Source organism: Phaenicophaeus curvirostris, chromosome 22 (assembly GCF_032191515.1).
Source record: "Phaenicophaeus curvirostris isolate KB17595 chromosome 22, BPBGC_Pcur_1.0, whole genome shotgun sequence".
Classification (NCBI taxonomy): domain Eukaryota; kingdom Metazoa; phylum Chordata; class Aves; order Cuculiformes; family Cuculidae; genus Phaenicophaeus; species Phaenicophaeus curvirostris.
The window spans coordinates 724,079-745,240 of record NC_091413.1 but is presented as its reverse complement, the minus strand read 5'-3'; the positions used below and the strand labels follow the sequence as shown (position 1 = coordinate 745,240).

General features: G+C 53.7%; 1 protein-coding gene across 1 annotated transcript in view; it reads right to left on the bottom strand.

The window, feature by feature from the left end:
- Positions 1–7,861: 7,861 nt before the first annotated feature.
- The window catches only part of AJAP1 (adherens junctions associated protein 1), a 38,798-nt gene continuing 25,497 nt past the window's right edge, over positions 7,862–21,162 (bottom strand). The window contains exons 3-6 of the mRNA XM_069874615.1: positions 17,736–17,823; positions 15,104–15,346; positions 13,622–13,752; positions 7,862–8,832 (exon numbers count right to left, since the gene is read on the bottom strand). Coding sequence (XP_069730716.1) covers positions 13,680–13,752; positions 15,104–15,346; positions 17,736–17,823 — 404 coding nt within the window. The 3' untranslated portion in view covers positions 7,862–8,832; positions 13,622–13,679. The remainder of the gene's footprint in view (positions 8,833–13,621; positions 13,753–15,103; positions 15,347–17,735; positions 17,824–21,162) is intronic.

Here is a 21,162-nt window from a genome sequence, read left to right as displayed (position 1 = left end):
CTTTCCAACGCCCTTCTGCCATAATTCATCTCTGTCGAGAGGCTCTGCTGCTTTGAACTGCTTATTAGCACAAATTGCCTGGCAGTGATAAAACGCTCTCTCAGCGCTCGTCATTTATTGGGCGAGCGCATCCATGGCCAAATGCTGAGACGCAGCAGAGCCGGCTGCAGGGCTGGGGTGGGTGACCCATCGTCTGCTTCATGACTGATAACAGTGGGATAAACCCTCTGTTTGGTAATAGAACATTTTGATGTATCATATAATTCCAATGACAATAAAAGTTTTTGTTCAGCCCAAAGTCCAGACACGTTTGGGCCTTAGCACCCACCTGGAGCTGGGCACATGCCAGGTCTGGTACCCACCTGCCAGCATCCTCTCCAGCCTCGTCATCCAGACACAGTCTCCTCCCTGTCCCCATCCCCACGGGGACCTAACAGCACTCAGAAGAGGTGTGATGCATGGAGATCCTGTCTGTGAGACCCATCAGCTCAGATGATGTACTTAAAGTATTAATAAGAAATAGCACTCAATATAGCACATTTCCAGCATTTATTGAACTGAAGTGCCTTCTATTGCTTCAGTGCTGAGCCCTGAAGCCTGTCTGGGATGATTTAAGAATGATCCATCTGGAAAATGATGCAGACAATTTGTTATATCCAGTCGGAGAGCCATAGAAACCACAATAACAAGCTTAAATGATTTCAGCATCACTAAATCATCCAGCCCCAGCCAATCCCCCTCAAAGCCACCACCAAAGCGGGGTTACCATGTCACACGTCTCCTCTTCCCAAAGCCGATGCTCCTCCTGCAGCCCAGCCTGGCGCCAGGAGTCCAGCTCCTAGCACACATCTTCCACGTGGACACTGGCACAACCAGTTCCCCATGGTGAGGGGACCGATTTCCATCTCCCCTCTTCTCCTCTCTCTCTCTCCATCCCCCTCAAAAATCCCTGTTTGCAAAGAAGACAACAAGACCAGTTCAAAAACCCTTCTGTGGTGGCTCCTCCTCCTGCAGGCAGCATTGTTGGGTGTTGATGGTTACTACCTAGTCCTGGAAAAAAATCAGGGCTTCGTTTTTCAAAATAGCATGTTGATTGATGCTTAAAATATCTCCAGCAATTACTTCGCCCCGGTATAATTATAATAATTAAACTTGGATAATGCTTAGTCCTACTTTTTAACAGAACTGTGTGCTGCAGCACCAGCACGCTCGTGTTTTGTTTCCAGCCTCATATTCCAGTCTCGCCCCGCTGCTGGGCTGAGGCAGCCCTGAAGGGATGCGGAGATCGTTGCCTCCAGCGCTGGAAAGGGGATGGTGACCCAACCAAAGCCCCAACGACTGCTCAAGGCACTGTTTAACCCATTTAACATGGCATGCGGTGGCTGTGCCCTGGTCCTCATCCCAGGTTGGGGTGAGCAGCAGGAGGGGATGCTCCTGGCTCTGTGCCGGGGGCGATCGGAGCTGGAGGGTGGCTGGGACAGGACGCTCTTGGGGTGGCTCTGCAGGGTTGCTGCTCTGGTCCGCTCTCCCCTTTGGCTGCGGTGCAGAAAGCTGAGCTTGCTGGGCTGGGCAGCAGCTTCTTGAAGCGTGAGAAGTCACCCAAAGAGCAGAGCTGGAGTGCGCTGCCCCGTGGCCGTGAGGCTGCGATCGTGTGAGTGAACCAACAAACCCCTGCAGCACCCACCCACCTGAGCCGCTCGGCTCCCCCTCGTCCCCCACGTCCCCTCTCCCACGCCGCACAGCTCAGCACAATATTTCTCCTCCGTGCTCCCAGCAGCGACGCTTGCAGCAATTCAAGCGGGCGAGTACGTTTCCGGCTGTGATAAATAGCAGGGAAAGGAATGAGATCCCAACACTGTATTTCATGCCCTGAAATCCCACTTGTATCTGGAAATGAACCCAGCTCTTGGGCTGATATATGCAGCTCCGGGGCCATTCGCATCCTGTTAGCTTGTACACGTTGTCACGGTGATTTAAGCTGGCAATTTGGCCCTAAAATGAAGAGCATCTCACTTTGTCCCTCCCTATTTTCCTATATATTTCCCCGCAGCAGGCAGCTTTTGGGGAGGGTTTGGCCGTCAGGGGACGGGTGGCATCTCTGTTCCTCGTTCCCACATGCTGCCAGGCGGCTGGCACGGCACGGAGAACGGCAAAGGGTCCCGGCTCCTGCCACAGCCTGGAAATGAAAGCAGCAGGCGGCTGTGCCGAGCTCTGTCTTCTCAGGTCATCCATCCCTCTTCAAAGCTGACACAGACATGGAAAAAGGCTTTTTTCCCTCCTTTCTAGGTCAGATGGCGTTTCGAAGAACCGCAGCCACGCCATCCCGTGGTGCCCAGGGGCAGGGAGGACGCCGGCGGGGCAGCACAGGGCTCTGTCCCTGCTGCCTGGCAAGCCCTGCAAGAGCCTCTGTGCAGTTCCCGTGTCCTCACGTCTGTCTGTCTGTCCAGTGAGCAAAGCGCAGCTGTGGGAGATCAGGGCCAGCCCCTCCTGTGAGCACGATAGCCCCGATGTCAACCAGCATCATCCATTTCAACCCAGATTTGCACAGAAGTACCATCATTTTAACATGCATCTGCTCACAGCAATATATCTTCCTGTAAAAAATGGATGTAGATTAAGAAATTCCCTATCACTGGCTTACCTTACTGCATAAACATCATTAGTGGCATTTAATGGACTCCCCCTAAATGTGCCGTTAAAAGGCTTCCCTCTTTCATAGGATCATGAATGGTTTGGGTCGAAAGGGACCTCAAAGCCCATCCTGTCCCACCCCTGCCCTGGGGATACCTCCCAGTGGATCAGGGGCTCCAAGCCCCATCCAACCTGGCCTTGACCCCCTCCAGGGATGGGGCAGACACCCCTGCTCTGTGCTGTGCCTCCGCCGTGGGGTCCAGAGCGGGGACCCAAGGGGATCCCTTTCCCCAGGATGAAGGCAGAGCTCGCCCAAGGCATGTGCAGCCAGGGAGATTTCTCCAGCAAAGCTCTTGGGCTCCCTCACACCAAGAAGTCACCCCCATGCTCCCCAAAACACCCCCATCCTCTCCCCAGGGTCCACAGCCGCCGAGGAACCCAATCACCACCCGGCTGCGCGGTTCTCATATCAGTTTTAATAGCAACATCAGAGTACTAAATATACACAGGGAACTCGGTATAGGGTGGCATTTACAGTGCTTCCAAATACACAGCTTCCAAGTACAGAGACAAATTAAAAACCACTCGGGAAGAAAACAGTTCTCGCCGGCTCCCCGGCACCAGGGGAACCACGATGCCGCAAGGTGACGGCCGCTTCCACCGGGACAGCCTGGAGCGCTGGGCTGGCCGGACAGCGCGAGAGCATCGCACACCGAGGTGCCTCGCGGTAAGGGATTCTCCCAGGAAAATAAAGAAGTACTCAGTGATGTCAAACCAGTTACAAAGGAAAAGCTGGCTCATGTTAGAAAACGGGTTTTTTTGGCAAAATAAAAATAAAGTGTAAACTTCACTGTACATGTCCTATCAAACAGAAAAATAAACCCCTCAGAACCTAAAATAGAAGAATCTGGGTCAGAAATCTGTGCCCTTAGTGTACGTTTTTGTGCAACATATACTTTTTCTCAAAGTAAATATTATCTTCACTTGTGATACTATTAAAAATGTACCTACAAACGCTGGGAACAGCTCTTAAAAATGTGTGAGAAGCGTTAGATGGGATGGGGACCAAACCCACGGACTCAGAAATGGGGAGGGATTTCTTGCTGGTTTTGAAAACTTCACTTACAGATTTTGTACCTGGCTGGATGAAAATTCCAGCCACACTCATCCTGAAATGGGGGGCTGCAATAGGCTATATAGATATTTTTTGTTCTATTTTATTTTAATCTTTTTTTTTACAAAATATATAATATGTGTAGAATATCTACTATTTCACTACCAGTTTAGCTGAACTACCTTCCTTCGCACCGAGCTGCCAGTGGAGAGGAGGGAACCCCAAACCCACCCCTGCACACTCTTCCGTGCTGGTTGCGCTGCTGCTCCAACCTCTGGACCTCACTGTGCACAGCATCCCACACAGCCCCTCTGCCCATTCCCCTTGCTGGGAAGACAAAGTGAAGGTATAAACAATCGGATTTGGGGAGATGGGCAGCCGCCCAGGATCCGCTCTGCACCCAGGGAAGCTACAGGACACCCATCTGCAAAAAGCAAGACTTGGGTACCAAACCCATCCCCGCTGCACGCGGAGGTGCTGCAACATGGCAGCTCGGACCAGCAGCCCCAAAGCAGTTTAGTTTGGCACAGAAAGCCCTGCTGGCATCACTTTTGCAAGGAGTTTTGGGTGAGGAGAGGTCCCACACAGCCCCAGGAGCTCTGGGCTGCTGCAGAACCCCAGGGAGAGCCAAAGCAGCCACTAGCCCGGGATGGGAGCAGCCGTCTTTGCCACCTTCAGCAGATGCTGGCAGTGAGCAGAGCTCATCCCAAGCCATTTTCTCTCTAAGGCAGAGCCACAAGCCACACGCAGCCACACACCACTGCACATCTCGGGGTCTGGCAGCCTTTCCACAGCTGTGACGCATTTCTTAGGGACTACTGAGGGGCTACAGAATCTGTAAAATGAACCCAAAAGGAACAAGCAGCAGCTAGCTGGAAGTCGACGGCAAAGCAAGGAGCAACCTTTTGTTTCTCCCAAGCTGCCAGATCCACGATGAAACAAAACACAGTAGAAAAACTCTGTTTTTCCAAGGAAAAAGCACACTGGAACCATAGTTTTTCTAGGCTGTGATGGATGCTGCACCACTGAACTGATCGCACCCACCCGGCGCCACAACACGCGTTCCCACAGCTCCCAGCACGGTGACCGCCCTGAACACAGCGGGGATGCTTTCATGGCTGGTAGGGAACGGAATAACCACAGTTCATTTCTCTTCACTCTAAAAGACATTGGGATGCTAGGATCCTGCCTTGGAAATCACGTGCAGCTCTGGCCCTTCCCTCCCTCCTGCTCTCCTTCCCCTCCTCCCGGCAGTTGTCCCTTGTCGGTGTGCTTGGCATGCATACGGATGGGAGGGTTTCTCTGATAAAGTGCAAGTGCTGTTGGTCCTTATAAATAAGGGAAGATTGTGCATCTACTTTTATTTCCCGGCTCACCGCTCGTCTCCCGGTGACCAGGACGTGTCCTTCTGCAGACTACGTGGAAAGCTCATGCGAGTCCTGCTGTCAGAAATCTGGTCCCCTATCCAAGGTCAAAGCTATTTGCCTTCATTCTCTCTCCCTGGCACACAAACACAATTTCCCCTTCCTTGCCCACAGCTCCACAGGGGATTTCCTGGGAGCTGGGTGCTGGGCTTGGGGCAGGGAGCCTCTCCATCACCATCATCATCATCATCACCATCACCAGCACCGCTCCCCCAGCCCCCAGCCCGTCCTGACAATTCTCCTTCAGGCAGCAGGTTCCATACATGCATAAATACAGAACAACGCTTCCAACGCTTGGGAACAAAGGGAGCCGAGATATATTTTATGATGTCAAATTACTGTTGAGATCACACCGGAATACCCACAAGAGCTGCTGGGCGCAGCCAGCACGTACAAATAAATCGGAAGATCAATGGGTGAAGCACAACAGAGGCGGCTCCCGAGCTGGCATGGATTGGTGCCAGTGAAGTCAAACAAAGGAGAATTCAAAAACTGTGCCAGCGAGGGTGATTTGCAGGGGCTGCTCCATTTACATCACTAGAACACAAAAGCCCCGTTATGAGGTGATGGATTGCTCTGGAGTAGTTGCTCAGAATCCATGCTCCAGCAGAGCTGCTCTGCGCACCCGTGGAGCAGGGGCATCGCTAACCCAGACAAGGTGGCACGTTGTGCCTTTAACCACACCCCACAGCACCCACAGCCCCTCGGTGCCCATCTGAGACCACCAGGACCTCATGCAGCCCAGCCGCGCCTCCCCATGTCGGGGCAGACCCCTGGGACACTGCAAGGGCAAAGACACCCTGCATTTCCCAGGGAAAGCTAAAGCTTGCTGCTCCTCCAGCGAGACACCAACCCCTCCAGCGAGACACCAACCCCTCCAGAGACATCTCCCGCAGCACCCTGGGGAGCCAGACACGGAGCTGTGCAGCAGACACCCCTCTGCCCGGTGCCCAGCCTCACCATGGAAAGGTTTGCTCTTGTGGAACACAAAAAAAGCATCGCTCCACTCTGCTTCACAAGTGCAAGGAGACCCATCCCTGTGCAATGCCCCCAACACAAAAACCCAGCCCTGGGGATGTGCATCTCATGCTGGTGCCTACAGTCACCCAGCTCAGCACCCATGAGAAACCACCTCTGTGGAAGGAACGCATTCGGATGTGAATTAAAACCTGTCCAGGAGCAACAGGAACCCCCTCCTCCTCTCTGGCTGCCGCTCAGCAGCGACCCCGGTGCAGAACACACCTGAGGTGACGCTTGAGGATCATCGGAGTTGCAGGGAACGTTGCCAGTGATTCAGAGATGTTTGGTTCAAGTCTACAGGCAATTGTCAGGTCCGGCAAGGAAGACTTCTTCCTGGGACAGCTTCCAAAAATTCAGGAAAAAAATCAACCAGACTGAGCAATTCCATCAGGAAAAGACAGAAAAGGTACCGGAACAAGAGACTGCACGCGTAGCTATGCGCAATACCAGAAGGTCCTACTTTTGTTTTTTTAACTACACGTTCATTATAAGAAAGAAATGGAGCTGAGTAGTTAGCGGATGAATAGAAACATGTTTCTGGACAACTCTAAAAAAGCACTAATAGTTATGAAGGGCAGTTTACAAAAGGAACTGGAGGACTTTGGTCTGAACGCTGTTGTCGTTCCCACCCACGAAACACTGAAGCAACCCAACCGCGACCCACCTCGCTGGTCGATGTGAAGCAGACCCTGGCACAAACCCATTCGGTGCAGCTTCCCGGGAGCCCTCTGCAAGCTTTGCCTGGGCACGATCTGTGTTGAAAGCCTGGGTTTGGAGCAGGGCACATGGTAAAGAGCAGATCAAACCATGGTGAGACCCCACGCAGGTCGGGAGACCCCATCCCACTGTCACCATGCCCTCCCGCTGGTTTGGAGGGACACAGCATGGCACGGACTGCTGCACCTGACTCCAAAAAGATTTGGATGGGGGGACTTGCAGGTAATCTATCATGCTCATCAGCATCCACCAAAACCACCCATGGGCAATAGGATGTTTCTAGAGCAACACACCAAGCCAGAGCCAGTTGAACTGTACTTTCTTGGCAAATCATTAGGCAAAATTCCCTTTTTGCTGCTATTAAAAGATTCCCGTGATTGTGGACAGCGGGCTGCATCTTCTCCTGCCACCGCAGACCCAGCCAAGACCATGAGAGCAAAGCAGCTCCCTGGCGCTCTCTGGCCTCGGGCTGGGTCAGGAGGCAAGGGGCTCATTCCCCTCTTGTTTCTCACAAGGGGCTGAGCAAGCTTTGGTGTTTTGGCCAATTTAGAAGCCATTTTTCAAAAAAAACTTCCACATTTCACACCTGAAATTTGTCTCTTGTGCCAAGAGAGGCCCATCCTTCAAAAGCCCATGCCTCAAACCTGTCCCTGCCCAGCCCCGAGGCATCACACCTAACGCAGCGGGGACTGTGTCGCTGGAAGCAATGTGGGCTTTTGGGCTTCTCCCCATCTACTATGATGATGCATTGGGCTGCAAGAGGCTGGAAATGCCCTTCACCACTGCCTTGAGCTTTCGCAAGCTGCCAGGAGCCAGGGGACCCACTTTCCGCTCATCCTGCCCCTCTGCCCTGCTCCTGAGAACGCAACAGTGCATGAACAACATCTCAGGCACGAGGTCCATGGGGAGCGGGAGCAGGATCCACCCCGCGCACACAGCATCCCACATCGGGGATTGCAGCACCTCCTGCAGCAAGAATGCACTTTGTGAATTTGGCCCAGACGCATCCTTCCAGCTATAATCCCTGTTTCTGTTCTCCTTTTGTTCCAGACCAGCCTCCGGAGCTCTCTGCCATCCCTTCCAGAGCTCCGGCTGGTTTTTGGGAAGCCTCTCACCCCCTCCCTGCTGGGAGCACCCCGGCCACCCCCACTGCTGCGGTCACATCGGCACCACTGGGAAAGCATTTCCAAAAAGAACCAAAACTATATATATATGTATACATACATATATATGCTTATACATACACACACACGTATATATATGTATATATGTCTACCTATATATACACATATAGGTTGGAAAGGCAAGCTGCCAAAGTAGAAAACATCGGTTCACCTAGTTCGCATTATGCATGTTAAAGAAATTAGACTTTTAGCCCATGACATCTTCTTTAAAAATGAGTATTTAAGATCTTCAAAAATTGCTACAGTACAAAAAGTGTTTGTGTGTGTATATATATATATATTTGTTCTCTCTACATATACTGTATGTATGGATGCGTATGGACCGGAATGAATGACCCCACCAGAAGAGACGCCCCACTCGTCCTCCACAACGGTTCCAGGCGTTAGCGACTCCGCTTCGGCCTCTCGTGAAGTCTTCGCATCGGTACATGGCACATAATGGTATTATTGGCACAGGTTCAGAGTCACAGTCCCCGTCCAGGCTCCAGGCGCTCGGTCCCTCCCTCACAACCCCTCGCCGGTTCCTCTTCCTCCACAGGATTCTTCGCTCGCACGTTTTGTCTTTCTCTTCTCCAAAAAAACGAGCTCTTTGTAAAACGCAGTTCCCTATAGGCGTGTTCATTTATATAAAAATAGATTTGGCCCATAGAACGCTGCTCTGAGTCTCCTACTGGTAAACAGAAATGGTAGGTACAGGTAACCCAGTATTTTTTATATTTTTTACAGGTTCACCAATGGAATCCTGTCAAGGACGAGAAGAAAAACAAAGATTAAATCACAACAGGGAAGCTCATCCTGCTGCTTTGATGCCGCCCGGCAGCCCCAAGGGTTCCCCCTCCTCCCAGCAGGGGGAAAAGCCGACAGCAGCGGGTAAGCATCCCGGGGAGCAGGGTACGGAGGAAGCAGGGTGTCGGTGAGCTCCCCACTCCCTGTGTTCGGAACTGGCATCACAATTCCTGCCTGCCTGGGGAGTCCCAGCCTTGCCCAGCTCCTTTCCAGCCCTGTTTTGCGGGAGCCTTTGGATGAGGGATGGGGGTGTTGGGATGGGGAGGTGGCGGGAGCGGCTCAGAGGCTGTGGCAAGCCTCTCTGCACACTTTCATCTTTCCAGGGCGTTCTGCAAAGCATGATTTATTTCTGAGCATCCTTGCATTCTGGAGCTTTTCCTGCCTGGGCTCAGAGCAACGAGTGCTCTGGCAGATGAGAAGATGATGATGAGGACTAACAAGATTTTCTAAAGTTAAACACCCTAAAGAAATCAATGGAGAATTGGTTAAGCATCAAAACCACGGATGCTATTGAAGTTCTTCTTAAGCTATTTATTTGCTGCCTTCTGAAATATTTCTCCCTACGTAATCTTTAAGCTTTTATGCAAAGACAATTACTCCCCATCATTACCGTGCAGCCACTTGTTTTCTGTGTGACTTCACGTAGCACGATGCTCACTCTGACACCACCCGGCGCTCCCGAGAGCCGCCCGCGTGCGGGATCCGTACCCGGCACATGCAGCAGCTCTGACAGCAGCGAGCTCACAGCATCCATGCCCCAGTCCATGCTGTGACCCCTGATGAGCTCATTGTTTGCGTCTAGAAACGCAACGCCGTTTGCGTTCAATGTTATTTTTAAGCAAGATGCTCAATATCCACCATCTCCGAGACCCAACGCTGAAGCCTTAATTAGCAAGACAGATTTTACAGAGTCCCTAATCTCCTGCACGGGGGCTGTGTTGGGACTGCTGTTATTCCTCTGAAGACAAGCCTGGGTGTTTTATGATGACTCATTATCTGTTAATGTTAATACAACCCATTTGCTGTTGTTAGGCAGAACGGGGCCATCACAGCAGCTGCTCACTATGTTCACAGCGCGGCATTACCATACAATGCTTTAAATTTTAACTGAATTGTGCAAAAGCGAGGGTCAGCTCAATGTTGCCGTACCAGCACGATTCTCAGGTCTCAAATCGCCACTTCCCGAACAGCGATGCTGAACATTTACATAGTTCTGGATGAATACTGTTTAATGCACGCATTGCAGGATGTAAAATTTATATTGTATTCCAAATAGATTCTTTGTGCGAAGTAGGTCAGCGCTTGATCAACCTCACAGATTTTTGTATAATCTCATTCCATGGGGTTTTTCAGTCAAAGAGAGTGGGATTAAGGACAAGAATAATGCAAAATCTCAAACTTCATTGCAGAAAGCCCCAGAGCTGCTATGAAATCCCACCAAACCAGCCACAGTTAGCTGTGGGGCCCAAAGCCACTTAAGTCTTCAGCAAATCTCACCTTTGGGTTTGCAAACAGGCGGCTATTCCAGCGGCCTTGGCACCGCGTTGCCTCCCTCATGGATGGAAGCACAGAGAGCTTGGCTTCTCACACCCCCGTGCAGATTATTCCTCAGTGAGTTGCCTGGCACAAACGCTTTTCTCTTCACCTAAACCCACCGTGGCACCTGCACGCTGGCTGCCCGGGTGAGCCAAGCCCTGGGTCTGCAGGGACAGCCAGCGGGCTCCATCTCCAGGGCAGCGTTCCCGCGGGATCTGGCTGCTGGAGGAGCAGAAATTGTGGGAAAGCTCCAACAGCTGCTCACCAGAGGCACCTCTGAGGGCCAGCACCCCAGCACAGGAACACTCCCCATCCCTCCTCTTGGCACAGGATGAGCTTGACCCCAGGAAATAACTTGAACATCTGCTTGCCGTGTCAATCTGAGCTGCACCAGGTTTCCTGACACAACCTCAGCGCTGCCTGCAGCTCTCCAGGCTGGAGGCTGCTCTGCGGCGCCGGCCCTCGCATCTGTTCCCTGCAACCGCTCGGCCCAGCCTTGTGGCGCCCGCGGCATCGTCAAATGCCAGGCTGCCATTTAGGCAGCGCGACGTTCGCTACTCGCAGAGTACTGAGGGACTGCAACACGGAAAGTCCACATTAAGCACCAACCAGCCTCCCAGTGCTCATTTAGTCAAAATGTCTGCGCTGCCATCCCTGTCCCTGTCCGCACCGTCCGCCTTGTGCCTCCAGCTCTGACTCTACAGATTCATTCATACTAATTTGCTTATTAGACAGCTAAGAGCTGTGAAGTGTCATCAATTAAAAGTTGTAAAGTGCTTTGAGCCTTTCCAAGGAGAGAGGTTTCTGGCGCAGAAACCGGTGCAGCGTCTGACCCTCCGCTGCGTGGCTGGCTCTGGGTGGAGAGGGGAGAGCCCCCTGTGCCCCACTCGCCCCGGCTGTGGGGGTGCCCCCCTTGTGCTGCCCGCTGTCCCCTGAATTTCCTGAGAGAAAGGGGCTGGGAGGAGAAAGCGGCACAGAACTCCAGCCAGAAGCTCGGCATGCTCTAGAGCATCTTTCCACTTCTGCCGAGATGCAGCGGGTGAACATCAGCTGTCACCTTCTGGCTACGTTGCTGCTGCTGTAAAATCCAGGAAAACAGCCATCTCTCCAGAATACAAGCAGCTCAAAGCAGCCGCAGCTCCTTTTCCATCAGCCTCTCCTCTAGAAATGAGAGATGGAAAGGGATCCTCAGTCCCACCGCTATGGGACGAGGGCAACTTCTCCTGTTACCTGTGCCGTGGTGACATTCCCTAGGGATCTATGGCAGTCACTGGTTTTTACCATGATGCACCATGTGTTCCACAAATACCCTGGGGCAAATGCACACATTCCAGAGACAGTTTCTGGATTGATCTCATTTTGTTAACATTAATAAAACCAAACATTCCAGAACTGTATAAATAATTGAAATGCTATTACAGAGCTAATGCTGCAGGTATGACTCGGATAGATTTTTCCCGAGCGCATCAATAAGATTTTTATGGATTCCAGGAAAATGGCTCAATGAGAATTTCAAGGATTTAATAACACACAACGAACCGGCTTTGGGCCATTTAAAGAAATCCATGGAGATGATCAGGGCACGGTCTTTGGCCCAGAGTTTCAGAGGACCTCAGGCAGGAGCGGTGGGAATTCCACAGGCGTCCCATAGCAGGCAGCAGCTCAGAGCTGCTCATTCTCCTTCCCTCTAATTCAGGCACCAGAGCTGCTGGTGGCATCCAAGTATGAGTGGCTTGGGATTTGAGTTGGTTTGTTTTTAAGAAGTCATTTTAAGCCAATGGAGAGGCACCACCGGTAAAGCTCACGGTGGAAAAGGGATGGTGGACTATTGCTGTTGGCTTTCTGAAGCTTGTGTTCACATGGGCTGTTGAGGAAGCCCCTGCAGAACCTCTCTGCTTGTCCTCCAGCTGCCCTTGCTCACTCACACCAGCTCTCTGGCCATGTCCCTTCACACTTTGTCACTCCGAGACAGCGACCACAACAAAAGGGTCAGAGAAACGATGAGCAAACATCAATAGATGGGGATTGAGAGCCTTTTCAATGTAACCACAGAGCCCTCCCAGCCTGGAGAGGCTCTCGGGGGGCAGAGCTGCTCTGGCTGAGCTGTGAGGCTGTGCCAGCAGGACCCTGTGGGCAAAGACACCAGCAGGCAGACAGCTGAACCCTTCCCTGCTGCTTTCTGCCCTCCGCGAGCAGCGCCCCTCGCCCGGCCTGTCCAGACACAGCCAGCCCCGAGCACAGCTGAGACCATTAACTTTTTATTCCCTTCCATTCTAATCTAATTATATTTCTGTGTTCACTTGCTGAGCACAATGTTAAACAGGCTATTCCGAGTAAGCAGCAGTCAGGGAAGGCTGGAAATTTCATTTACACTGAATATATGATTCATTACAGCAGGGACTTGGGACAGACCAATTAATTCACCTGAGCGCGCGGCTCGGGCGGGCACTGCTGCCCAACAGTGAGCTGGCACGCAATGAACCCTAATTGCTTTTCCTGCCACCAATATCGGCCACAACACCTTCAGGAGCAACACAAGGAGGTGCAAACGGCTCAAGCCAACTCGAAAAAAAGAGAAAAAAAATCCCCGAACAACCTTCTTTTGAAAGCAGGACAACATCGCGAGACGGCTGCAGCAGTGCCCGAGGCATGAGCCCGGCTGCTGGGGACTGCGCACACGGGCTTGCGGGCTCAGCATCCCACAGAGCGAGGGAGCAGGAGGACGAGGAGGTCCCCGACACCCTCGCAGCGGGGGCATGGAGGTGTTTGTGACAGCAAACATCACCAAGCGAGATGTTGGGTACCGATGGAGCGTGCACGCTGGGTGCATCACTCCTGAACAGGGCGGGCTGCCCAGCATGCAACAAGAGGTTAATTACAGAGCAGGTGAGTTCACTGCAAAATTACTGCCACTTGTCAGGGTTTTAAAGAGGGGCTGGAAGCACAAGATCAGCTGAAGTTCAAGGCTCCCCCAGAGACCCTTTGCTCTCAAGTCCACATCCATCCCAGTCCCTGCCTTTTAGCTCAGGCCTGTCTGTAATTCACCTCCCTGGAAAAGCCATTTGGGTACCCAGCATCCCATCCTCGGCAGGAGCCACCCCGCTTGGGTCCAACGTCCCAGAAGAAGCGCGAGCAGGAGGATGGTACCAGGCAGGGGATGATGGGCACGGGGTGGATGGGGGTGGGCGCGGGGGAGCGCGATTACGTACCAGGAAACAGCCCGATGGCGTCTGCCCTGCCCCCAGGAGTCAAACAGGCTTCGGCCAGTCAGCAGGAGATTTCAAACCATTTCTCAGACACAAAGGCCACGGGAATAAGATGCCGGTCAGAAGAAGAGGGTCTGCAGCGAGCAGAAAAAGGAGCTTGCATGTGCTGGGATGTAACACCTGAGGAGCAAGCCGAGGAGGCCTGCTGCAAAAACCAGCTTATTTATAGGTAAAAAAACAATTATGTGTCTCTGAAGTAATGCTTTGAATGGGCTCATTGGCCTCAGATACCAGAGGGGTGCAAAGCAGAGACAAGAAAAGATGGACTGCAATACCAAAGGTTTTTACCCCATGTATAAGCACCTTTCAACACAGCTACTTGCTCTGCGGTTACGTAGCCCTGAACAGCAGCAGGGTCTCTCCTCTGTGCCGTGTCCTTGTCTCCCTGTCCCCCACCCCAGAAAAGCAGCACTGCCCCACGTCCCACACGGTCTGCCGTGCCCGTCGCCTGCGCAGGGGCTGGGTGGGCACCGAGGCCAGCAGGGACCAGAAAGCATCACCTGATGGCAGAAAAGCAAAGAATCCCTTCCAGAGGAGGACACCCCGCCTCGCTCGGCTGGGGTTCACACCAAACCAACACACATGGACGTTCAATGAAATGGTTTGAAATACCCCTGCCAGTTCTCTGCCTTCCAAGACTGAGGAAAGCCTCCCAGAAATGTGAACCAGCAGAACCCCACGTGCACGCACAAGCTGCTGCCTCCCAGGCTTCTGTCCTTCATGCAGGTGGACATCAGGTGCGGGTGGCACCCACCAGGCTGGGTATCCGCAGCTCCAGCTGCCCATTTTCTTCCTCCAAATGCTCCTTCTCCTCTAGCTTTAATGAGGGATGAGCATTTACTGTCTGGTCAAACTGCCCCAGTGCCCAGTGACAGGGCTCTAGGACCAGCTCAGGGTGTGTGGACAGGTCGCCCCTGACCACCTCCATTCCCCATGCCGGCAAGGGGTGCAGAGCGTGGGCTCGCATCCCTTTCACCATGCTGCCAGCTGCTATTAGGGCCCCTTGTTAACGCATCATTATTTCATGCCAGACAAACGGTTTATTTGGCTCTCACCGCCTGCTCCTCCATTAATCACCCGCTCATTCGCAACCCAGCAGCTCTTTCGATGCCACTTAGGAGACAGCACGAACACTGGAAGATGGATCCAGCAGCATTTATGTGCTGGCGGCAGCAGCCGGGAACTGAAAAACGTGCGGTGCTGAATACCAGGGCGTGCTGAGCCGGCTGCCCATCCTCACCAGCACGAGGAGAGGTGCCGTGTCCGTGTCCACACCGAGCTATGGGGCGGGTGAGCATCACGGTGGCTTGGAGAGCCAGAGTACAGCAGCTCTGCCGTGTGCTCCCAGGGAAAGGAGGGGCCAGCAGACCCCCAGAATGGGCCAGCGCTCCCCAACCCACAGGGCAACCGTGCCGCCAACCTCACCTGTTTCCATTGAAGGTGGTTTTATAATCCCCGGGTGAGTGCAACACCTCCTCCGCGTAGACGGGCACGGGGGTCCGGACGCACTCGTGGGAGCACGGCAGCGCCTCGTTGTAGGCGGTGAAGATGTCGAGGGCGCTGGGCACGCGGGCGGGGGCAAAGTCAGTCAGGTTCTGGCAGCTCTCCTCCTGCTGGTCCAGCTTGCGCTGGTGGCTGTTGCGCCGCGGGCGCCCGCTCTGCGCGCAGCTGGGGCCGTGGGGGAGAGAAGAAGGGACACGATGCACTGCACGTCGCTGACGCTCGGCAGGGGAACTTGCATTATTGGCCGTTAATTATACATCGCTCAACATTAGATTAGAATTCAGGCACTTTGGGAAGATCAGCCGCAATCAAGCAGTCATTTTCCTTGCCTTTTTTTTTTTCTTAAGGATCGAATTTAAACTTTAGATACAAGCTTTTTAGTACCAGAGGAATTACTAAGCAAGACATACATTAATACCTGTAGGAAATGAAAGCCTATCTTTAAGTGAAAAGATGTAGGTGAGAACAATGAAGTTAAATTCTTTCTGTTTGGGAGGCACCAAAAGGTTCTAACTGCTCAGGATAAATAAGCTCAGAACATGTTCTGACAGGGCAGTTGTTGCTCCCCGAGGACTCCACCAGACCCCGAAGCTCCAAAGGGATCTCGTGGCCAGGCAGCAATTCTGGTTCAGCACGTGTGAAACCAGGAGAACTCCAGCTGGCAGGAACCTGCCCTGGACTGGGCTGGTCCTTGATGTTGATTTAATTAAGATGTCACTTTTTCCCAAACAGGATTGACAGCCCCTTCTCTAAAACTGGTGGTTTGGGCAGAGGTGCTGGCGGGAGGGAGATCCGCGGGGCCAGGAGCAGAAGCTCCTCCGGGAGCGGCACCAGCCGGGGCAGCAGCATCTGCCAGCGCTGCTGACATGACCGAAAGGGACAGCCACCAAAACAAACGCCAGCTCCAGCGCGGCACGCTCGCAGACGGCGTAAGGACAAGAAGGACACGTCCATGGCACGCAGCCATCGCTCACCCGTCTCGCCCGAGGGGGACAAGCGAAAGGACAGGGGTAGAGATTGCGTCTGGGGCTGGGGACTAAGGGTGACCTGGGTCAGCTCTGCCACGCCGCCCGCAGCTGGCACACGGCCACCCTCGCTGCACACGCAGCGCCCCAGGGAGCCCAAAACTGCATGAAAAACCAGAGCAGAGCTGGGCAAATGCTAGAGCTGAGCAAACTCCTTGGGGTGCTGCTTTTTGGCTTGTGACAAGTCTGACCACTAGCCTCACCGGCAGGGATCCTCCAGGGAATTCCCAGCTCCACTTATTGTACACAATTTCTATTCCACACTGATTACTGCGTTTGTTTTCCCCATTTTTTGGCTCCAGCATTAGGTTACCTGGGCTGTTCCGCCGGGCTCTGCCGGATCAAGGATACATCCTGCTTACGACCACTGTGAGAGAAAACTCCCACGGGTGCTTTATACAGTATTTTCCACTGTTTCATTGAAATACTGCTGCGACTGGGGAAGTTCAGTAAAGTAAATCCAGTCTGAGGTACAAACCCAGCATCACCAGCTGCAGTCCCACGGGTCTGCCCTCAGCAAAGCCTCATGCATCCGTGGGGCGATTAACTCTGCGCTCTCGGCCAGCTGCAACGCTTCGTTACAACTCTGCTGAGATTAAGATGCCTCTGTAGCTCAGCAAATAGGTTTTCCTCTAATCCCGGGGAGCGAGCAGGCTTCTTCATCAACCCAGTTTTCTAATTTCCTCCTGGGTGCAGGAATCGATTTGCTGCGGCAGCTGGGGAGAGCTCGGGATGGCCAGAGGAGAGAATCGCCGCCGCTGAGCGCGGCCGCACTGCATGGCAGCTCTCCTGCCGGCCTAGGGCTGCAGCCCCATCGCTACAGCAGCAACACTGACCTCAAAGTAGGCCAGTTTCCCTGGGAAAATAGGTAAAGTCACGAGCGCCTGAAGCAAAAAGCTAACCTATTTTGCCACACGCCCAGCCATGCCAAGAGAATAAATGGGAGCAAATTAAGCTGGAGGAGCACACAAGTGCTCCAAAGGATGGGGCATGCTTCAAACCAGCAGCACCCGAGGGGCTCAGGAGGTGCCCTTCGGTCCCTGGAGGTGTGGGAAGGGCGGAAAACGCAATCGTTGCTCGTCGAGCCGGGCTGGTTTAAGGAGCAGCACAAAGCTGCTTAAGGCAGGCGGCCCAGGAGACGACACCCAGCACAGGGCAGGTCCTGGTACTTTGTGGGGACGCCTGCTGCGGCCAAACACACGGCTTTGACCTCACGTTGCAGCGAGGCAATCCCGGAGCAGCGATGTGCACGTGCCCCGTGTGGGACTCGGCCACGTGCTGGTCCCCAAAGCCGCCCACCACACCGTGAGAGACAGGGGAGCCGCAGGGGCACAGAGGGACCCAGGTGCTTCAAGCTCCCCTAGAGCCTTCAGTATAAAAGAACCCATTTTCCCCTGCATTGCCTTGCCAAAGCTGTCCTGTGGATGCCGGGGGCTCTAGTGCTCCCAGCTGGAAAGGTGTCTCCGTTCCCACCCTGTCCCCATCCCGGCGCCACCCCCCAAGCCAACCAGACCCAGGAGGGACCTTACCAATTTTTTAAGACAAGAGTTGTTATCAGAGCAGCTATGACCATGATGAGGGACACAGTAATAGTGATTATCTGATGAACCGCCAGACCTGTGGAGAAAAGAAACGAGAGAGAGTGGGGACAGGAGGCAACGGGGACCCCGGGCAGTGGTGAGCGAAGCCCCCACCACGCGCAAACCCCTCTCCCCCCGAGCTCTTCCCCGCACGGGGCCACACGCAGCCCCCGGCAGCGGCGACACAATCCTCTCTCCTGCCTTACATCAAATAATCTTTAAGCCAGGCTTCTCATTTCCTATCCTCTCAAGTATGTTCCTTGTCAGCCCGAATTAGGCACGAAGAACGGAAGAGATGTTAAGACGTATCCCCTCCGGGACGGAAAGGGAAACTTGAGCGCAGCCTTGCAGTGGGTGCGGGATTAACCAGAGATAATAATTACCGCACTAACTGCCGCTCGCTTAGGAGGTCGGGTGGGCTCATTTTCTCCTAATTCACCTTACGCAGGGTATAATTTTGGCTCGTGCATCGTTCCTAATGAGCAGTTTGGAAACAAAAGCATCTCGATGTACAGTATGTTTGCGATTTTGTGCTGCTTTACAGTTGCAATTTCATAATGAAATGATTTTCCTGGCTGCAGCCCAAGGATGTGCTATTTTCACAAGCAGATGTTGCAGCTCCTGATGGATGGTAGTTTTAATAAATAAATGTGAGTATGACAGGAAAACAAGCAATTTTATGTATATATCTGAATATATATATGTGTGTGCAGCTGTGCGATACATGCAGCTCCTGCGGGTGTGCACGGCAAGGATATCGCTGCTTTGTCCCCCACAAGAGCGCGTGTCCCTGCGCAGAGCACCCCAACACTCCCTCAGGGATGCCACCCAAAGCTCCCCACGCTCCTCAGCAGCGGATCAGGGCACCCCTGCTCTGGGCACAGCAGACCCTGCTCCCACAGCGGACTCGCACAAGACTCCGAGCAGTGGCCTGGGCACCAGGCTGGATAATTAGACCAGACAAGTTTTATCAGTGGCATTTTAAACCACGCTTGCTGCTCCACTGCCTTCTCTCAAAGGACAAAAGTTTGGATTCCCTTGAAATTCGTTATCTCGTCTCCCCCTGCCCTGGGGGTTTCGGGTCCCTGCCCACACGCCCACGCTGCCAACACAACTCATCAAGGGAGAAAAGCTGCTCAAGCCCAGCCCAACTCCCAGGGCAGAGCTGCCACCTCCCAGGGCACGCAGTGTTTGACGCCTCCCCAGCCCACACATCTCCAAAGAGCCACTAATCCCCCAGAAACATGAAGGAAAATGCGGGAGAAGAGCTGTGCAAGGCTGCCACGACCCGTGATGACACCTGAGGGGAGATGGAAACCACTCGGCGCGGGTGCACCAAGGGATACAAGTCACCTTTCCAGGGCCATATCCAGAACACGGCTTCCCAGCTTTTGGCAACACAAGCGTGCATCGCACCACGGGGTTTGAGGGGCTGCCCCGGCTTCCCCTAGCCCTGCCCACGAGCACACATGCCCCAGCACCACCCCTCGCCACCAGAGCATCCTTGCACAAGACCCCCCATCAACCCGTCCTTGTCAGCTTAACTGCACTGCCCAGGCTGCAGGACACAGGCTTCACCACTGGCCACGAAGGGAATGAGGCACAGATTCCCACTCTGGATGCAGAGACCCATAAAACCCCAGATTTTGAGCAGTGAGGACAGCCAGCAGCGATATCTTTGTAGAAAGCGCTGCAGACTTGGCTGCCAGGACGCATCCCAGGCGTAAATCAAATGCTCAGAAATGCGAGCCTTGACAGTTTAATATAATAAAACCAAGGTGACCTTTGGCGAGTCTGATTCACCAAAACACACCCAGTGCCAAGCACCGGGGCAGCAATCACTCGCCGGGAAGGCTGCGCTCCCTGCCCCGGAGCTCTGAGCCGCAGGGTGGCTGCAGCAACCGACACCAGGCTGCAGGAGGACGGGTGACCTGGCACACAACGATGGAAAAGCAATCACCTCCAAAGGAAAAGCAAAAGGTTTTCTGGAAGGAAGTACACACCCAGCATCTCCTAGTGCTTATTCTGCTTTGCTATGGAGGGGATCTAGGAGGAGGGATGGAGAAAAGAGCAGAGATCCAGATCGATTTTAAGGACAGGACGTGGTCCCCATAGGGAGGTGGTGGCAGAGCTCAGCCGTGCACGGACATCACCAGCAAAAGGGTTTGAGAGACAGGATTAAAGAGAAATGACTTCCCGAAGATAAACGCTTCCAAAATGCCAACCCTATAGATCCTGCCACGGCCCCAGTGCTGAGCCAGCAGAAGGCAAGAGCCCACCAGAACGCAGGAAAGTCAGAACTCCACAAACCAAACAGATTTGGGGTCCTTCCTCTGCTCCCCAGGGCTGCGACACCTCCCCAGGGAGCCATCAGACAGACAGACGGACAGCTGCTTACCAGACCTGTGCCCTGGCAGAGCCCAACCCTGCTGTGTCAGGGTTATTTTTCTCCCTCGACTCAAGCACCTATTTTGCAAATGACCCATTTCCTCCGTTTACTCCCAATTACGCTTCAATTGGCTCAAACACGGTGACAAGGCTGTGACAAGGCTCCTCTGAGAATGCTGGAGGGAGCAGCTGCCAGCGCAAAGAGCAGGGCAGGGGAACCAAACGCAAGGGCTGGGGACACTGGTGGCAGACAGGGAGGACCCAGCACCCACCTCCTCCTCCAACCAGCTCCATCTCCAGAGGGGTCTGATGCCGGGGAGCAGCCACTATACATCATGCCCTTGAGGACAGAACCCCTTGCAGAGCCCATTACAGCTCTGAACTCACAGCCAGCACCCACTGGGACACCCAGGGCAGGCAGCATCGCTCCGGACCCATCAAGCCCAGAGCTGCATGGGCTGGCAGAGTGGTCCTTGCTGCAGCTGAGGAGATCGGCCACCTCCCACGAGCGACTCAGCAGTCAGAGCCAAATTATTTCCTCCTTGGCTGCTCTGCCTCTGGATTTTGAGAAGGCATCAGGGCTCCCCACCTCCTGCCAGAACCCCACTGGCTGAGGGTGGAAGGAGAAAAGCTTCTGGCCCCACACTTCGGGTCCCCAGAGGACTGTAGTGATGGGATCCATATACCAATGGAGCAGAGGAGTGCAGGCAGCAGCTCCCAGCTCACACCCACCCTGCTGCCTCGGTGCTCCGGCGCGTGCTGAGGTCAGGAGCGACACCCACCCGGCAGCAGCGCGGTGCAGCCAGCACGGCCACAGCCTTGGCGGCAATCTTGGAGCAGCTCCCAGTGGGGCACTGCTGGAAAAGAGAAATGGGAAGACTCTAAAAATAAAATAAAAAAGAGCCCAGCACCCGATGCCTTTGAAAACAGAAGCGGCGTCGGAAACGAGACCTTCTGCAAAGATGGGAGCCAAGGCAGAGGCAGCAGG